This window comes from Muscardinus avellanarius, assembly GCF_963383645.1.
Source record: "Muscardinus avellanarius genome assembly, chromosome: 6".
NCBI classification, from domain to species: Eukaryota; Metazoa; Chordata; class Mammalia; order Rodentia; family Gliridae; genus Muscardinus; species Muscardinus avellanarius.
The window spans coordinates 92,980,657-92,996,122 of NC_137791.1; the positions used below are offsets into that span (position 1 = coordinate 92,980,657).

At 38.5% G+C, this 15,466-nt stretch overlaps 1 protein-coding gene across 2 annotated transcripts in view; it reads right to left on the minus strand.

The window, feature by feature from the left end:
* Window positions 1–15,466, minus strand: part of POLR2B (RNA polymerase II subunit B) — a gene marked incomplete at both ends in the record, with an annotated part of 42,945 nt that overhangs the window by 1,861 nt on the left and 25,618 nt on the right. For both annotated transcript variants that reach the window (XM_080697569.1, XM_080697570.1), the window contains 10 exons: window positions 3,686–3,846; window positions 4,235–4,348; window positions 5,150–5,257; window positions 5,484–5,573; window positions 5,656–5,906; window positions 7,241–7,335; window positions 8,625–8,721; window positions 12,259–12,427; window positions 12,707–12,905; window positions 14,460–14,614. In XM_080697569.1, coding sequence (XP_080553695.1) covers window positions 3,686–3,846; window positions 4,235–4,348; window positions 5,150–5,257; window positions 5,484–5,573; window positions 5,656–5,906; window positions 7,241–7,335; window positions 8,625–8,721; window positions 12,259–12,427; window positions 12,707–12,905; window positions 14,460–14,614 — 1,439 coding nt within the window. The remainder of the gene's footprint in view (window positions 1–3,685; window positions 3,847–4,234; window positions 4,349–5,149; window positions 5,258–5,483; window positions 5,574–5,655; window positions 5,907–7,240; window positions 7,336–8,624; window positions 8,722–12,258; window positions 12,428–12,706; window positions 12,906–14,459; window positions 14,615–15,466) is intronic.

Here is a 15,466-nt window from a genome sequence, read left to right on the forward strand (position 1 = left end):
CCTGCGATGGCTTTCTTAATAGGCATGGTGGTACACACCTATAATCCCAGTATTTGGGAAGATGAAGGATGAGACAGATCACAGGTTTGAGACCAGCCTCAGCAATTTAGGGAGACTCTGTTACAAAATAAAAAATAAAATAGGGCTAGTGGTGTTGGTCAAAGGTAGACTGCTCCTGGGTTCAATCCCCAGCACCAAGAATTAGACAACCAATTCATTCATTATTTTGAAAACTTGGCAAATAGAGGGAAAGTATCAAGCAATTATCCTGCCTTACAATAGGAACTTCGTCACCATGTAACTATTTAAAGAAATAAAGTTTTAGTCCAGCCAATACATGAACAAGGAATAATAAATGCTTGAATTTTATCTGTTTGCAGTTCCCATTTAATCAAGGGCTTTAAGCAATGATCATCAGTAGATACTAAAATCATAAAAAAAAAAAAAGCTAGATGCCAGAAGTATATAATACTACCTAGGAAGCAATACTATCAAAAAACCTCAAACTCTAAATGTCAAGTCTGTAAGTCTAAGTAGCTATTTGCAGAAAAACAGGAAAGCACAGCCCAGAGATGCAATTAGCAAAATCCAGACTATGAGAAATGCTCCAGGACAAACAATCCTGTTTCTTCAATGAATTGCGACAAAAAAAAAAGTCAAAGGACAATCTATAGATTTCTAGAAAAGGACTTGAGACATATCTAGTGCAAAGCATTGCCCTTCTTGTATTCTGATTAAAACCAACAAATCGCTGGGCGTGGTGGCGCACGCTTGTAATCCCTGCGCTTGGGAGGCGGAGACAGGAGGATTGTGCTGTTTTGAAGCCAGCCTCGCTGGCTTAAGAGATCCTGTTTCCAAATAAAAGTATAAAATAGGTCTGAGAGTGTAGCCCAGAGGTAGAAGGTTTTCCAGGAACCCCAGTACCACCAAAACAACAACAACAACAACAACAAATCTTTCAAAAAAAATATTAGGGAATAATCACAAGTCCAAACCCTGGATATTTAATATTAAGGAGGCAGTGTGGTATACCAATCTTTTTTGGGGGGGTGGAGTGGGGTGGGTCTGAGGATAGAACCCAGGGGCATTAGACCTCCAAGCTATACTCCCTGCCCTGCCCTATTTTGTACTTTTTTTTTTTTTTTTGGTGGTACTGGAGTTCCTAGAAACCCTTCTACCTCTGAGCTACACTCCCAGACCTATTATATATATATATATATTTTTTAAATTTGGAAACAGGGTCTCAAGCCAGTGAGGCTGGCTTCGAACTTGCATGATCTTCCTGTCTCCGCCTCCCAAGCGCCGGGATTACAAGCTTGCGCCACCACGCCCGGCCTATTTTGTATTCTTTATTTTGAAATTGGTCTAAGTTGCAAAGGGCTACACTAAGTAGCTGAGGCTGTCCGTGAACCACGATCCTCCTGTCTCAGCCTCCCAAATGCTGGGATTACAAGCGTGCGCCACCACGCCCGGTGGCCATACCAATCACTCTGGCCCTCCTGAGGGGCAAAAGCACTTTGATAATAACACAGGCAATGTAGTATTTGCTTCTTTCACTGTGCTGATATTTGTGTTGAAGGCGTAAACGTGAATAAGTGGAACCAAATTTTGCCAGCAGTTGTATTTACCACTCCAGACAAGAAAAGTGAGTTTGACTCAAGAATGTCCTTAATGAAGTAGTAATAACGATGACTATATCCTGACCCTCGAGTATACATCTTTTTAATATTCTGGACACAAAGGAAATCATCTCCATAAAGCCCTTGCTACAGAATGGGCATGGTTGTGTGAGTGGCCAAGCCTCGCATGGCTCTGACAGCCACTCTTCTCATGGACACCGCTTCGACCTGAGAGCCAGATGACACCAACTATGGGGAGTCATCAACATTAACACCAACCGTGACATTCACACCTAGCTATCTGGCAGGCAAAAAATGAAAGAAAGTGAACAAAACAAAATTTTCACCCCAAAGAAAACAATTTTAAGTATCTGTTGAAAATTAATAAAAAGTATCATTATTATTATTTTTAAAAATCTGACCTTCCAAGCAATACTTGGAATTTTAGAAAACTGTCCACCATCATGGGCTTGAGATCCTTCCAATAAACTGTCCAATAACATCAGTGTTTAATCATCGTTTAATAATCAGTGTTTAATAATCATGTTTAACAAACACGATTATATATGTTCAACAAATTATAATGCTACAAATTATGTATCTGTAAGAGATATATTCAAAGTGCAAGATAAATCAATGGATCTTAACATAATACATATAAAAGGTATACTGATGTGTCTTGTTATTTATTTATTGTGGTACTAGGGATTAAACCCAAAATCATTCTACCTCCAAGATACACTCCCAGCCCTATTTTATTTTTATTTGGAAACAGGGTCTCACTACGTTTATGAGATTCTCACTACATGCTGAGGTTGTCCTCAAACCTTCGATCCTCCTGTCTTAGCCTCCCAAGTACTGGGATTACAGATGTGTGCCACAACACCTGGCTCTGATACAGTTCTAAGATTCTACATTATACTTAATTTTTTAAAAAAACTATAATTTGTTGTTTCAGTGACATCAAAGAAAAATATCCATAATTACCAAAAAAAAATCAAAATATTCCTCCCTTTTCCAAGCACTTTTATGTTTGAGGTCAGACTTTCCTCATACACTTAAATATACTTAAACATAACAAATGTTAATAGGCACTATCCTAGAACCTGTGATCCTCCTGTTTTAGCCTACCAAATGCTGGGATTATAGGCATATGCTACCCACTTAGCCTGGCCCAGCTATCTTTTAATATATATCAGCTCATAAAAGAAAGTTGAAAAAATGTAACACTTGTCACTTAATTTGTTTGGAAAATATGTTTATTTTCATTAAACATGTTATTTGTGTTACCATGTAATGGGTTTATTAGGGTATTTAATAAATTATTATTCTAAATCTATCACTTTTAATTTCTAATATGATAAATACTCATACATACAACTCATATGAATAAAGCTTTCTGGGGTCCTGGGATCAAAAAATTTGAGAACTGAGCCGAGCATGGTGGCACACACTTTTAATTCCAGTACTTGGGAGGCTGAGATAGGAGGATTGCAGGTTTGGGGCCAGCCTCAGCTATTTACTGAGACCCTCTGCAACTTAGTGAGACCCTGTTTCAAAATTTAAAAAAAAAAAAAAAATGGGGCTGGGGATGTATCTTGGTGGTAGATTGCCCCTAGTTCAATACCCAATACAAAAACAATTTGAGAACATACTTTTATCAATATAATTTAAATATTTACAGAATAAATTATATTATGATGTTTAGGATTTGCTCAAAGATAACCACAGGTGCTGGGCGCAGTGGTGAATGCTTGTTCCCAGCATTTGGGAAGCTGAGAGAGGAGGATAGAGGCCAGCCTCAGCTACTTAGTAAGGCCCTTTGTAACTCAGTGAGACGTTGTTTCAAAATAAAGAATAAAAAAAGAAAAAATAGGGCTTGGGGCATAACTCAAAGGTAGAATGCCTCTGGGTTCCATCCCCAGTATAGGTTATAGCAAGTGGGGAGATGGATATGGCAAACAAGATTGGCACAGGGGCATTCAATATACCACTATGCCTATTTTATGTTCTTTTTTCAAATAAAAGGCTAATAAATAATAACGCTGATGATGGAGCTCTCTTACCGAGATCGACCCTCCATGGGCTGTCTATTAAGGATCTGAATTGGTCCCCTAGCACGAGAATGAATTTTGTCATCCACCATATGCTTCAAACGTTGGTAATAAGTGGGGCCAATAAAAATTTGTGATGTGATTTTTCGACCAGTGAAGCCATTGTAGAGGACCTGAAACAGACACAGATATTTTGAACCACAGCACTAAAAGTAATAAATTCAAAGAAGAGGTATGCATATACTCTATAATTCCATTTGTATACAAATAAGACAAAACCATCTATGTTAGCAGTCAAGAGTGGTCGGTGAGGGTGTGGGTGAGGGTGAAACCTGGGAGGAGGACTGGGGACAAGGGGCTCCGGGTGCTCTACATCTCGGTATTTGTCATGAAGATGTAATTACTTTGTGAAAATTCAACAAGCAAGTGCTGCATTCATGATTTCTGTACATATCTGAAGAAAATGTTACACTTCGATAAAAGGTTTTACTTTTTAAGGATAAAATCACACATATAAAAATTACCTTCTTAAAAAAATCACTACTGTAAGAGCAAATATACCTCATTTCCTCTGAGATGGTAGCCGTAATCAGATAAAAGATTAGAAATCTTCTGCACATTAACAGCATCATTAAATGGAGTAGCATCGCCAATTTCACCCTTATTAGCTGATACCTTTGAAATAAAAGTATTCATTAAAATGCTGCTTCATTCTGTTCCCTTTGGATATTTTATGTCAACAAAAATACATTCATTTAAAAAGACCCTTTTTATATAAAGGGAAAGATATTGAACTTAAAATCTATGTTATAGAAAGATGTGAAATACCATAGTTCATTTAATTAGTCTCTTACACAGGATATTTATAGTAAATTAATTTACCAAAATAATTAAAACTCAATAATAAGCCTTCAAATATAAATCTATCCATGGGATCAAGTACAGAAAAGAGTGAGTTCCCAAATATTTCTGATGGCTCAAGGGAAATGACACCGTAAACACCCTAAACCGAGCCATCCATGCATTAGGCTATGTCCATTCTACCTTAACAAGATACTTGAAAACACAAAATCTCCCCTGAAAGACTCATATATAGCTTATAATACAGCTACAAAATTACTACATTAATATTGAACTATCCACCAGTGAATTAACTCTTCATCAGTAGAATAAGGTAATTATATATTTATGCAAAGACTATATGCAGTACATCAAAAATTCTGTCTTTACAGAATAAAATAAGACATCCTTAAATCCTATTTTATTCTATCTTCAAACAGGGTCTCGCTAAGTTGCTAAAGGCCTCACCAAGTTGCTGAGGCTAGAGGTGAACATGTGCTTCTCCTGGTTTAGCTCCCCAAGTACTGGTGTGCCACCAGACCCCAATCCTCCTATCTCAGCCTCTCAAGTAATGGTATTACAAGCATACACCACAAAGCCCAGCTAGAATTTGTATTTCTGAAAACAATCTCTTACCTTCCCTTGAAGACATTCAATCAAGTGACCAATTGTCATACGAGAGGGGATGGCATGGGGATTTATGATGATATCAGGGGTGATACCTTCACAGGTGAAAGGCATATCCTATTAGGGAAAATTTTAAGATTTAGAAACGCTGAGATTTCTTACTGTTAGCTACAAAACTAGAAACTGACAGCACCCCCAATCACACTCTTCTACGTGCTACATTCTATTCAGGGTGGTATGTTCATATTCAATGCTAAAATTAAAGGTTGATTGAGAAAAACTGATTTAATACAACGCTTAACAAAAGTTTGGGTTAGAAGTGAGGGAGATCAAAGCCACATACCTCTTGTCTGTACTGAATACCACAAGTACCCTTCTGACCATGTCGACTAGCAAATTTGTCTCCAATCTGTGGAATTCTAACTGAGCGCACCTGAATTCACATAAAAATAGGTTAAATAAAGTGGGTTCAGTTCCTAAAACCAGCTCTATGGAATGGATAAAGCTATACTCACCCTTATTTTACAAAACTTATATCCTTCCTGGTTGAGAGTTATCATAACCTGATCCACAATGCCTGTCTCACTGGTTCTGAGGAAGGTGCTGCAGTCTCTCTTGGTATAGCGCCGGTTAGTGCTCTCCAATTCATCTTCATTTTCAGGCAAGGTGACCGTCTTGCCTATAATAACATCATCTCCTGATACACGAACCCCTGGAGCTATCAAGCCATCATCGTCCAGCTTGTCATAAATGGCATGCCTCATACCTAGGAGACACACATGGAATTTTCTAAAATGATACTCCCAAATATATATAAAAGAACTGAAAATGTCACAAAATCGCCAGCAAATATTAAAAACCACACACATGAATCAGTAAAAAGTTCACAGGAATCTCTAACACCATGAATCATGTTTAATAATAAAATATGCCCTCATTCCAAATATTACAAACTATTCTGAACTCTATAATACCACAGTTTGTTTGTTTTGGTGGTACTGGGGATGAAACCCAGAGGCTTTCTACCTCCAGGCTATACTCCCAGACCTATTTTATATTTTATTTGGAAACAGGGTCTCACTAAGTTGCTGAGGCTGGCTTCAAACCTGTACAATCCTCCTGTCTTAGCCTCCCAAAGCGTGTGCCACCGTGCCACAGTTTAAAAAAAAAAAAAAAGTTTATAAGGAAAAAGAACACTGGACTGAGCAGTAGAAAACCAGATTTTTCCCATGACATGGAAAAAAAATCTATTGCACAGCTATGACTTTAAGTATTACCTATATGCCCTCTGCAGATAATTTTTTTAATAACAAAATTAAAAACTGTGTAATCTCAACTCTACATGGAAATACCTAATGGCAATGGGGTAATAGAAGCAAACCTAAGGAAACACATTCTGCCTTCATGAAATGCTATTAGGAGTCACAACTATAGCACAGATACTCTGTTCCCTGAGCCATCCCATCTATCCCACTGTATATAAAAATAACAACTAGAAAGTTTGAGTTTTCTATCAGAAAAAATGCTAGCCAGGTTTGGTGGCACACACCTGTAATCCCAGTACTTGGGAAACTGAGACAGGAGGATCACAGATTTGAGGACAGCCTCAGCAAGTAGTGACTCTCATCAACCTAAAGAGACCCGGTTTTAAAATAAAAATAAGGCTAGGGGTGTAACTCAGAGGCAGAATGCCCTTGGGTTCAATCCCTAGTACCACATTAAAAAAAAAAAATAAAAACCTAAGTATCCTCTCATTTATTTTTTAAACGTTTACATAGGAACACCACAGTTTGGGGGTGAAAGTGGGGTTCTCATGCGAATGTACAAACTGAAGAACAAGTATAGGCACAGCACGAGTGACAAGGTCAAGAGGTGCGCCCCATGAGATTACAGCCGCTCGGATTTTCGGGAAGGTCTGTAGCAAGAACATGAGTGGACAGTACGAAGACATGTTCTTAAATGTGAGCCCCCAAAATAACATGAAAACATACTACTATATTATGAAATAAGAGAGGTGAGTGGCACAACCTGGCAAAATTACTCAGGAAACCACAGCGAAACTAACCTTGAACCTCATCACTGGCCGTGCGGCTGACTTACCCTGGCATGTTTCCCGTGTGGGCTTCTCAAACACTTCCTCTTGATCAAATCCTTTTTTAGACTCTTGTTCTTTGTATGAGCGATAGAACACAGACCTGAAAAGCACACAGGTCTAAACTGTAACTCCTATTTTCTTTCAATAAAAGGGCTTAAAATATCCCAACAATTTTTCATTTAGTTGATATCTGAAGACAATTGAAACCATGAATCAGGGACAGAAGTAACTTTATTAGGGGTCAGTGTTAAGTCTTAATGGGTTATACATGTTAACATTTGACTCAAAATCTTTTTTGTGTGCATATGTGTGGTGCTGGGAATTGAACCCAGGGGCATTCTACCCCTGAGCTACATAACAACCCCAGTCCAATTTTTTATTTTTATTTTGAAGTAGTCTCAATAGGTTGAGAGCCTCACTACTTGCTGAGGCTGTCCTCAAACCTATAATCCTCCTGTCTCAACCTCCCAAGTACTGAGATTAAAGGTATGTGTCACCATGCCCAGCTTTGACCCATAATCTTAAAACACCTGGAATTAGATGAGATTAGGAAGGACTCAGAGTCAGTGAGTCCAACCTCGTACCAATCAAGAATTCCTTTCATAACAACCCAGCATCTGCTTGAACATTTCCAGCGAAAAAAATTTTTATATTAAACCACAATGTCTACCCTCTGATCCTGGTGCCATCCTCTGAATCCAAACAGGAAGGAAAAAAAATTCCATCCTCAACTCTAAACTCCTGATTTTTTAAACAACCTTCATATGCCATGGATTTGAGATCAATCCTTTTGCAATAAAACAATCAAGATGAAGCATAAGAGAAAAAAGTGAAAAGAAACCACCATAATTTTAACAGAAGGTATTGATGGGTTAAAAAAAAAATCATGGGCCAGCTGTGGTGGCACACGCTTGTAATCCCGCGTTTGGGAGGCTGAGACAGGAGGATCGCGGTTCATGGACAGCCTCAGCTACTTAGTGAGGCCCTTTGCAAGTAGTGAGACCCTGTTTCAAAATAAAAAATAAAAAACAGGGCTGGGGTGTAGCTTGGAGGTACAATGCCCCCTGGGTTCCACCCCTAGTACCGCCAAAAAAAAAAAACCCAAAAAACACAAAAAAACATTATGGGCTTATTTGTATTTCTTCTTTAGATATTTACATAATATCTAAATACAAATTGTATATAAGCTTGAAAATGAAAAGACCCAAATCAAAATATTAGCTTCTGAACATTCAGAGATATACAAGAGGCAGTGTCTTCAGACATCTGTGGCCATCAACCAAGCCTTTTGCTTTTTAGAATGGGACACAGTCAAACCTATTGTAACTTTAATTAAAAAATAACATTTCCACTGCATGTGTGTTCTGACAAATTTTATAAGAAGTTAACCTGAAAAAGCCCCGGTCTACAGCTGAACGATTCATGATAACAGAGTCTTCTTGATTATATCCAGTATATGAGGCGATGGCCACAATTGAGTTGATACCTGCAATGAATTTAAAAGCATACATTTAATCATCATCTTGAAAACAAAGAAAAACTGCCCTGTCTTTCAGGTCCATTACATTCCACAAAGTTTGCCCTATCTGCTTAGTTTTTTATTCCAGGGAAACTGTCAACTCCTCCTGGGAAAGCAGTCTGTAAGGTGACTACTCTGCTGTCTAGATGTTTCATGCAAGCAAATCCTAAAACACAATGTACACACAAGTCTATTTATTTTATATTATAGTCATATTTAAATTGCCTCTCCAAACCAAGTTTCATGACTTTTACACAACAAACCTGTGCCTCAAACAAGATAAGTGTTTTTTTTAACATGGAACTAATTAAATAATTTATCTATGGCTCCAACTAATAAGCGACAGTCAAGCCCCAGCTTTTTTCCTCTGATTTCCAGATTTAGGTTTGAAATAAGAACTACCCTATTCCTCTCACCCTATACCACCAAAAATGACACTGTTATTTCCTACCACAAATTAATTCTTGGTTACTGCTGCCAAAACTACTTTTGATGAGACCAATAAAGTATTAAAGAAAAATATCAAGAGCAAATTATAAGATAGTAAACTGCAATAGTAGAAAACAGTCAATATAAGTGTTTTCCTTTTTTTGTGTGTGGGGTACTGGAGATTGAACCCAGGGTGTTCTAGCTCCGAGCTATATCCCCAGCCCTATTTTTTATTCTATTATTTTGAAACAGGGTCTCACTAAGTAGCAGAGGGCTCACTAAGTAGCTGAGGATGACTGCAAACCTGTGATCATCCTGTCTCAGTCTCCCAAGTACTGGGATTACAAGCATCTGCCACCATGCCTGGCTTTAAGTGTTTTGTTTTGTTTTTAATAGTACTAGGGGTAGAACCCACGAACATTCTACCTCGGAGCTACACCCCCAGACCTATTTTTTATTCTTTATTTTGAAGCAGTGTCTTACTGAGTTGCAAAGGGCCTCATTAAGTAGCTGAGGCTGTCCATGAACCCAAATCCTCCTGTGTTAGCCTCCCAAATGCTGGATTATAAGCGTGCACCACCACACCCGGTTTATAAGTGGGCTTTCAATGAAGACGACTGACATATTAATGTGTGAATCATCAGATTTTCTTTTTGCAGTACTGGGGATAGAACCCAAAGGCATTCTACATCCGCGCTATACCCCCAGCCCTATTTTTCATTCTTTATTTTGAAACAGGGTCTCACTGAGTTGCAAAGAGCTTCAATATGTAGCTGAGGCTGTCCGCAAACCATGACCTCCAGTCTCAGCCTCCCAAATGCTGGGATTACAAGTGTGTGCCACCATACCTGGCTCCTATTTTATATTACATTTGGAAACAGGGTCTCACTAAGTTGCTGAGAGCCTCACTAAGTACCTGAGGCTGACTTCAAACCTGTGTGAACCTCCTGTTTCAACCTCCAAAGAACTGGGATTACAAGTGTGCATCACTACATCCGGCTTACTTATTTTGAAACAGGGTCTCACTGAGTTGCAAAGGGCCTAAGACAGGATCCTCCTGTTTCAGCCTCCCAAATGCTGGGATTACAAGCATGTGCCACCATGCCCAGCTAAATTCCAAGCTTTATTAATAAAACTAATAATGGACACTACCCATGCTCAAAACCAAAATTTCATCAACACAATAAGACATTAGTGTCAAAGAACTATACAGTCTCCTTTACTATCCAACATTCGCATACCCTTCAGACTGCTCTGAACTGCTTCACCTCCTGCCCAGGCTCACTGACAATCTTCCATTAACTCCTGTCATCCTTCTCAGCAGCTACTTCTCATCTCCTCTCCTGATTTCTCTTCCTGCTTCCTAAAGTTCTGTCTCTGGTCTTTTCTCATTCTGAATTCTCCCTAAGCAATTTCACAGTAATCTACAATTAATGTTAATACATAAAAATTTTCACATCTGTAGACTTGACCTTTCTCAAACAACATTTGCAACTCCCTGATGAAAGATCACTTCTTAGTTTTCAGTAGGAACTCAAAATCAACGTGCACAAAACAATTTGTTTTACCTCAAAAACCTCTTCTTCCAACATGCTCCCAATCTTGTCTGCTGGGGATTGAACACAGGGCCTCATGCACGCTAGGCAAGTGTTCTACTAATCTTTGGGCCAAGTGCCAACCCTCAATCTTTTTTTTTTTTTTTTTTTTTTTTTGGTGTCACTGGGGCACTATACCTCTAAGCTACAACCCCAGCCCTTTTGATTTTTTATTTGAAACAAGGTTCCCCTTGGTTGCTCAGAGTCTTGGTAAGTTGCTGAAGTTGGTCTTGAACCTGTGATCCTTCTGTCTCAGCCTCCCAAGTACTGGGATGATAGGTGTGCACCACCATGCCCACCTGATTTTTTTTTTTTGGTGGCACTGGAGATTGAACCCAGGAGTATTCTACCTCTGAGCTATACCCTCAGCCCTATTTTATTTTTTTATTTTGAAACAAGTCTCGTTAGGTTGATGAGAAGTTAGGTCCATGAGAATCTCACTACTTGCTGAAGCCATCCCCCAACCTGAGATCCTCCTTTCTCAGCCTTCCAAGTACTAGGATTACAGACATATGACACCACACCCACCTTGCTCCCAATCTTTTTAATAATACCTCTCTGTCCTCAGTCACTCAAGCTACAAATATCAATGATATTTCCAAACCTTTCCTCATCATTTCCAGCCAATCACCAAATCCTCCCAAGTCCTTTTCGTTTCGTTTTTGTTTTTGTGGTACTGGGGTTCCTGGAAGCCCTTCTACCTCCGGGCTACACTCCCAGACACCTATTTTGTATTTTTATTTGGAAACAGGGTCTCTTAAGCCAGCACACGCGCCTGGCTTCAAACCTGCGCGATCCTCCTGTCTCTGCCTCCCAAGCGCGGGGATTACAAGCGTGCGCCACCACGCCCGGCCTCCCAAGTCCTTTTCGAAGGGTGATTCCTTTGTCATCCTTTTTCACCTTTCAGACGTCATCATTTTGCACTTGGACTCTTGCAAAAATCTCTAAATTATCTCCCTGTGAATACCAGATCATACTCCTAAGACAAATTTCTAATATTGCCTCCCTGCTCAAGAAGGTTCGACAGATCTTCATTCTCAAAATAATATTCAACCTGCTCCAGCTCTCTCCACACTCTGACACCAAGCTCCCCTCCCACATATTTACACTCCAGCCACACTAAATTGACATGACCTCTAACTATTTGCACATCTCATGCCTACAGGCATCTGGGCCTTTGCTCAAACTGTCTCTCAAATTCAAATATGCACTTCACCAACATCACGCCAGTCTAAAATGCCACCTCCTCCATAAATTGGCTCTATACTTCCAACTGGCATCAATTTTGTCCCTGCTTCCAAAGGACTTTGAATCTCCATAATACTTTCCACAGCCCACCGTTTATTATGTTCATGCTCTCCACAGCAGTATAAATTCCATGAGACTAGGCACTATGTTGAATGCAGTTTTTTAACCACCCTAAGCACTGAGTGAAGTGGCTCGACCATGGCAAATCTTAAGGCAGAACAACACAACATACCTGCTGGCAGCTCTCTAAACCGCAGATACTCCATAGACCGTGTAGTCACAAGTGGTTTTTGAGGATAATAAAGAACATGAGCCAATGTGTCCATACGAACATGGAAGTTGGTGATGTACACTCCCATAGCCTGCTTACCCATAGCAGACTGATATGTGTTTCTAGGGGACTAAATGTAGAAATGAACATTAGAATCAATGAAAAATTACTATCTCTAAAGGAGAAGACTAACATGAATCAGAAAAATGATTAACTAAAAGAGAAGTTCCTGACTTTTTTTCAATTAGGACTCTTCGTAATGAAACACAAGAGCAAGGGTGTCAAATTGCTGGTCCTGTAGTGCACAGCCTTTTCAGCAAGTCTTTTCCCTTAAGATTACAGACTAACTTCTAAATTTTTTAACTTTCCCTAATTCCTTGCAAACCGAAAGATAAAAAGTGCTACCAACCTGGTTATGATCAGGAAAAGGAATAATCGATGCACAGACCCCCAGGATCATTGATGGATGAATCTCACAGTGGGTGTATGTGGAACAATAAGCCACTTCTTTCTCCTGTAAATCATCTGGGGTCATTGCAAGCATCACTGTTTCTTCTTCTAGGGTATCAATATATTCTACTACCCCACTGGCCACAAGATCCTGCCAACTTAAAAAGAAATCCACTCAATTTCCTGAAACAGTTTAACTAATACAGCCTCCTACTTGACAGTAACTATTCACATATTTGTTAACAGTGAAAAAATAAACTATTGAAAAATACTACAAACTACCATCCCCTAACTATTACTAGTTTGTTTGGCTTTTTCTTCAAGAAACTGCAATTACAGAGACGGGGGAAAGAGTATATAATACACAGAAAAAGATCTGGTAGAAAAACATATCCAACCATTTCTTATGAAGAGGAATGTATAAACTAAGGGCTTTTACTTTTTAAATTTTATATTAATTTCTTAATATTAAAAACTATATATGTTCCTAAAAATTTGTTTAAATAAGTTCAAAGCTGGGCGCAGTGGCACATGCCTGTAATCCCAGTATTTAGGAGGCTGAGACAGAAGGACTGCAGGTTCAAAGTCAACTTCAGCAACTCAGGAAGACCCTGTTTACAAATAAAAATGAAAATAGGGCTGGGTGTGGTTACACACGTTTGTAATCCCAGTACCCGGGAGGCTGAGACAGGAGGCTCACAGGTTTAAGGACAGCCTCAGCAAGTTTATGGGGATTCTCATAAACCTAGCAAGATGTTATTTCAAAAGAAAAATAAAGCCAGGCAATATGGCGCACGCTTGTAATCCCTGCGCTTAGGAGGCGGAGACAGGAAGATCGCGCAGATTTGAAGCCAGCTGCACTGGCTTAAGACACCATTTCCAAATTAAAAGTATAAAATGGGTCTGGGAGTGTAGCCCGGAGGTAAAAGGGTTTCCAGGAACCCCAGTACCACCAAAAAAATAAAAATAAAAATAAAAATAAAATAGAACTGGGGATACAGCTTGAAGGTAAAATGGCCAAGTTGAATCCCCATTACCAAAAAAAATAATAATAATAAAAAAATAAATAAAATAGGGCAGGGGTATAGCATGGAAGATGCCTGGGTTCCACCCTAAAAAATAAAGTTCATTATTTTATTAAATTTCTTATTATTCCTATTATTACATGTATTATTTACTATACACATTATATGTGTTATTTCTTCTTGCTATTATTAGAGTTTTACATATCACAAATATTTATTTATTTATTTATTTTTGGTGGTACTGGGGTTCCTGGAAGCCCTTCTACATTCAGGCTACACTCCCAGACCTATTTTTATATTTTTATTTGGAAACAGGGTCTCTTAAGCCAGCAAGGCTGGCTCCGAACGAGTGTAATCTTCCTGTCTCCGCCTCCCAAGCACGGGGATTACAAGCGTGTGCCACCACGCCCGGCACTACATCCCAAATACTTTAATGCTTAAATATAACCCTTCAACTCCCCTACATGATAACAAATACTAAGAAAACAAAATGTGATTGCTAATGGTAGAGTTTCTTTTTAAGGCAATGAAAACATTCTGGAATTAGATTACCGGTGATGGTTGCACAATCTTGTGAATATACTAAAAGCCACTTAACTGAATACTTCTTAAAAATGGTGAATTTCATAATCTGTGAACTCTACTTGAGTTTTTGAATGCACATAATTTTCTCAGTAAATGTTTTACCTATAATTGTTATATTCTCTCTCTTTCAATTGGTCAATATGTCTCTTCTTCAAAAGTAGCTTTTGTTTTTCGACAATTAGAAGTGGCCTACAAATACGACCTGCATCCGTATAGATTCGAATCTCCCTCTCTCGAATATCTCTGATCATAGAAACCTACAAAAAAAAGATAAAACAATCTCAAAAACTTTTATTTTTTTCTGTATTATTACAACTTAGCTAAGGAGGGGGAAAAAAGCAGGCTCTAGGCAGGTACACTGGTGTGCACCTGTAGTACCAGCACTCAGGAGGCCAAGGCAGAAGGATCACTTGAGCCTGGGAATTCAAGACCAACCTGAGCAATATAGTGAGACTCCTATTTCAATAAAATAAAATAAAACTACTAAATTTCCAGAGAAGCCACTTATCAAATAAAATGGACAAATCTTAGTTACTATCGTTCAGTCTACTAAAAACTTAGGCATAATTTTAAACTCTATAAATAAGAAACCCTAACTTTGGTAATTATAGAACTGAACAACATCTGGACATAATGCCATACAAGTTAATATAAGTTTAAGAAAATATACTTTGCCCTATAGTCTTTCAATAACCCTGTATCTCTCTGCCTTGACTAAACTTTCCCACTCATAAGCCTGACTTTTCATACTTAACTGTTAAAGAAATGGTCTAGCTACACTGTATAGTAGATACTAGCTACATAGGACTGTTGAGCACTTGAAATGTCATTCTGAATAGAGATGTGCTATAAGTATATATTACAAAAAGGATTTGAAATAATACCAAAAAAGGTAAATATAGCTCATTAGAATGTTTATATTGACAAGCTGTTAAAATTATAATATTTTGGATATACCAGGGCAAGTAAAACATATCACTAAAATTATTTTCTTTTTCTTTTTTTTTTTTTTTTTTTTGGTGGTACTGGGGGTGGAACCCAGGGGCTTTCTACCTCTGAGTTAGATGCCCAGACCTATTTTACATTTTATTTGGGAACAGGGTCTCACC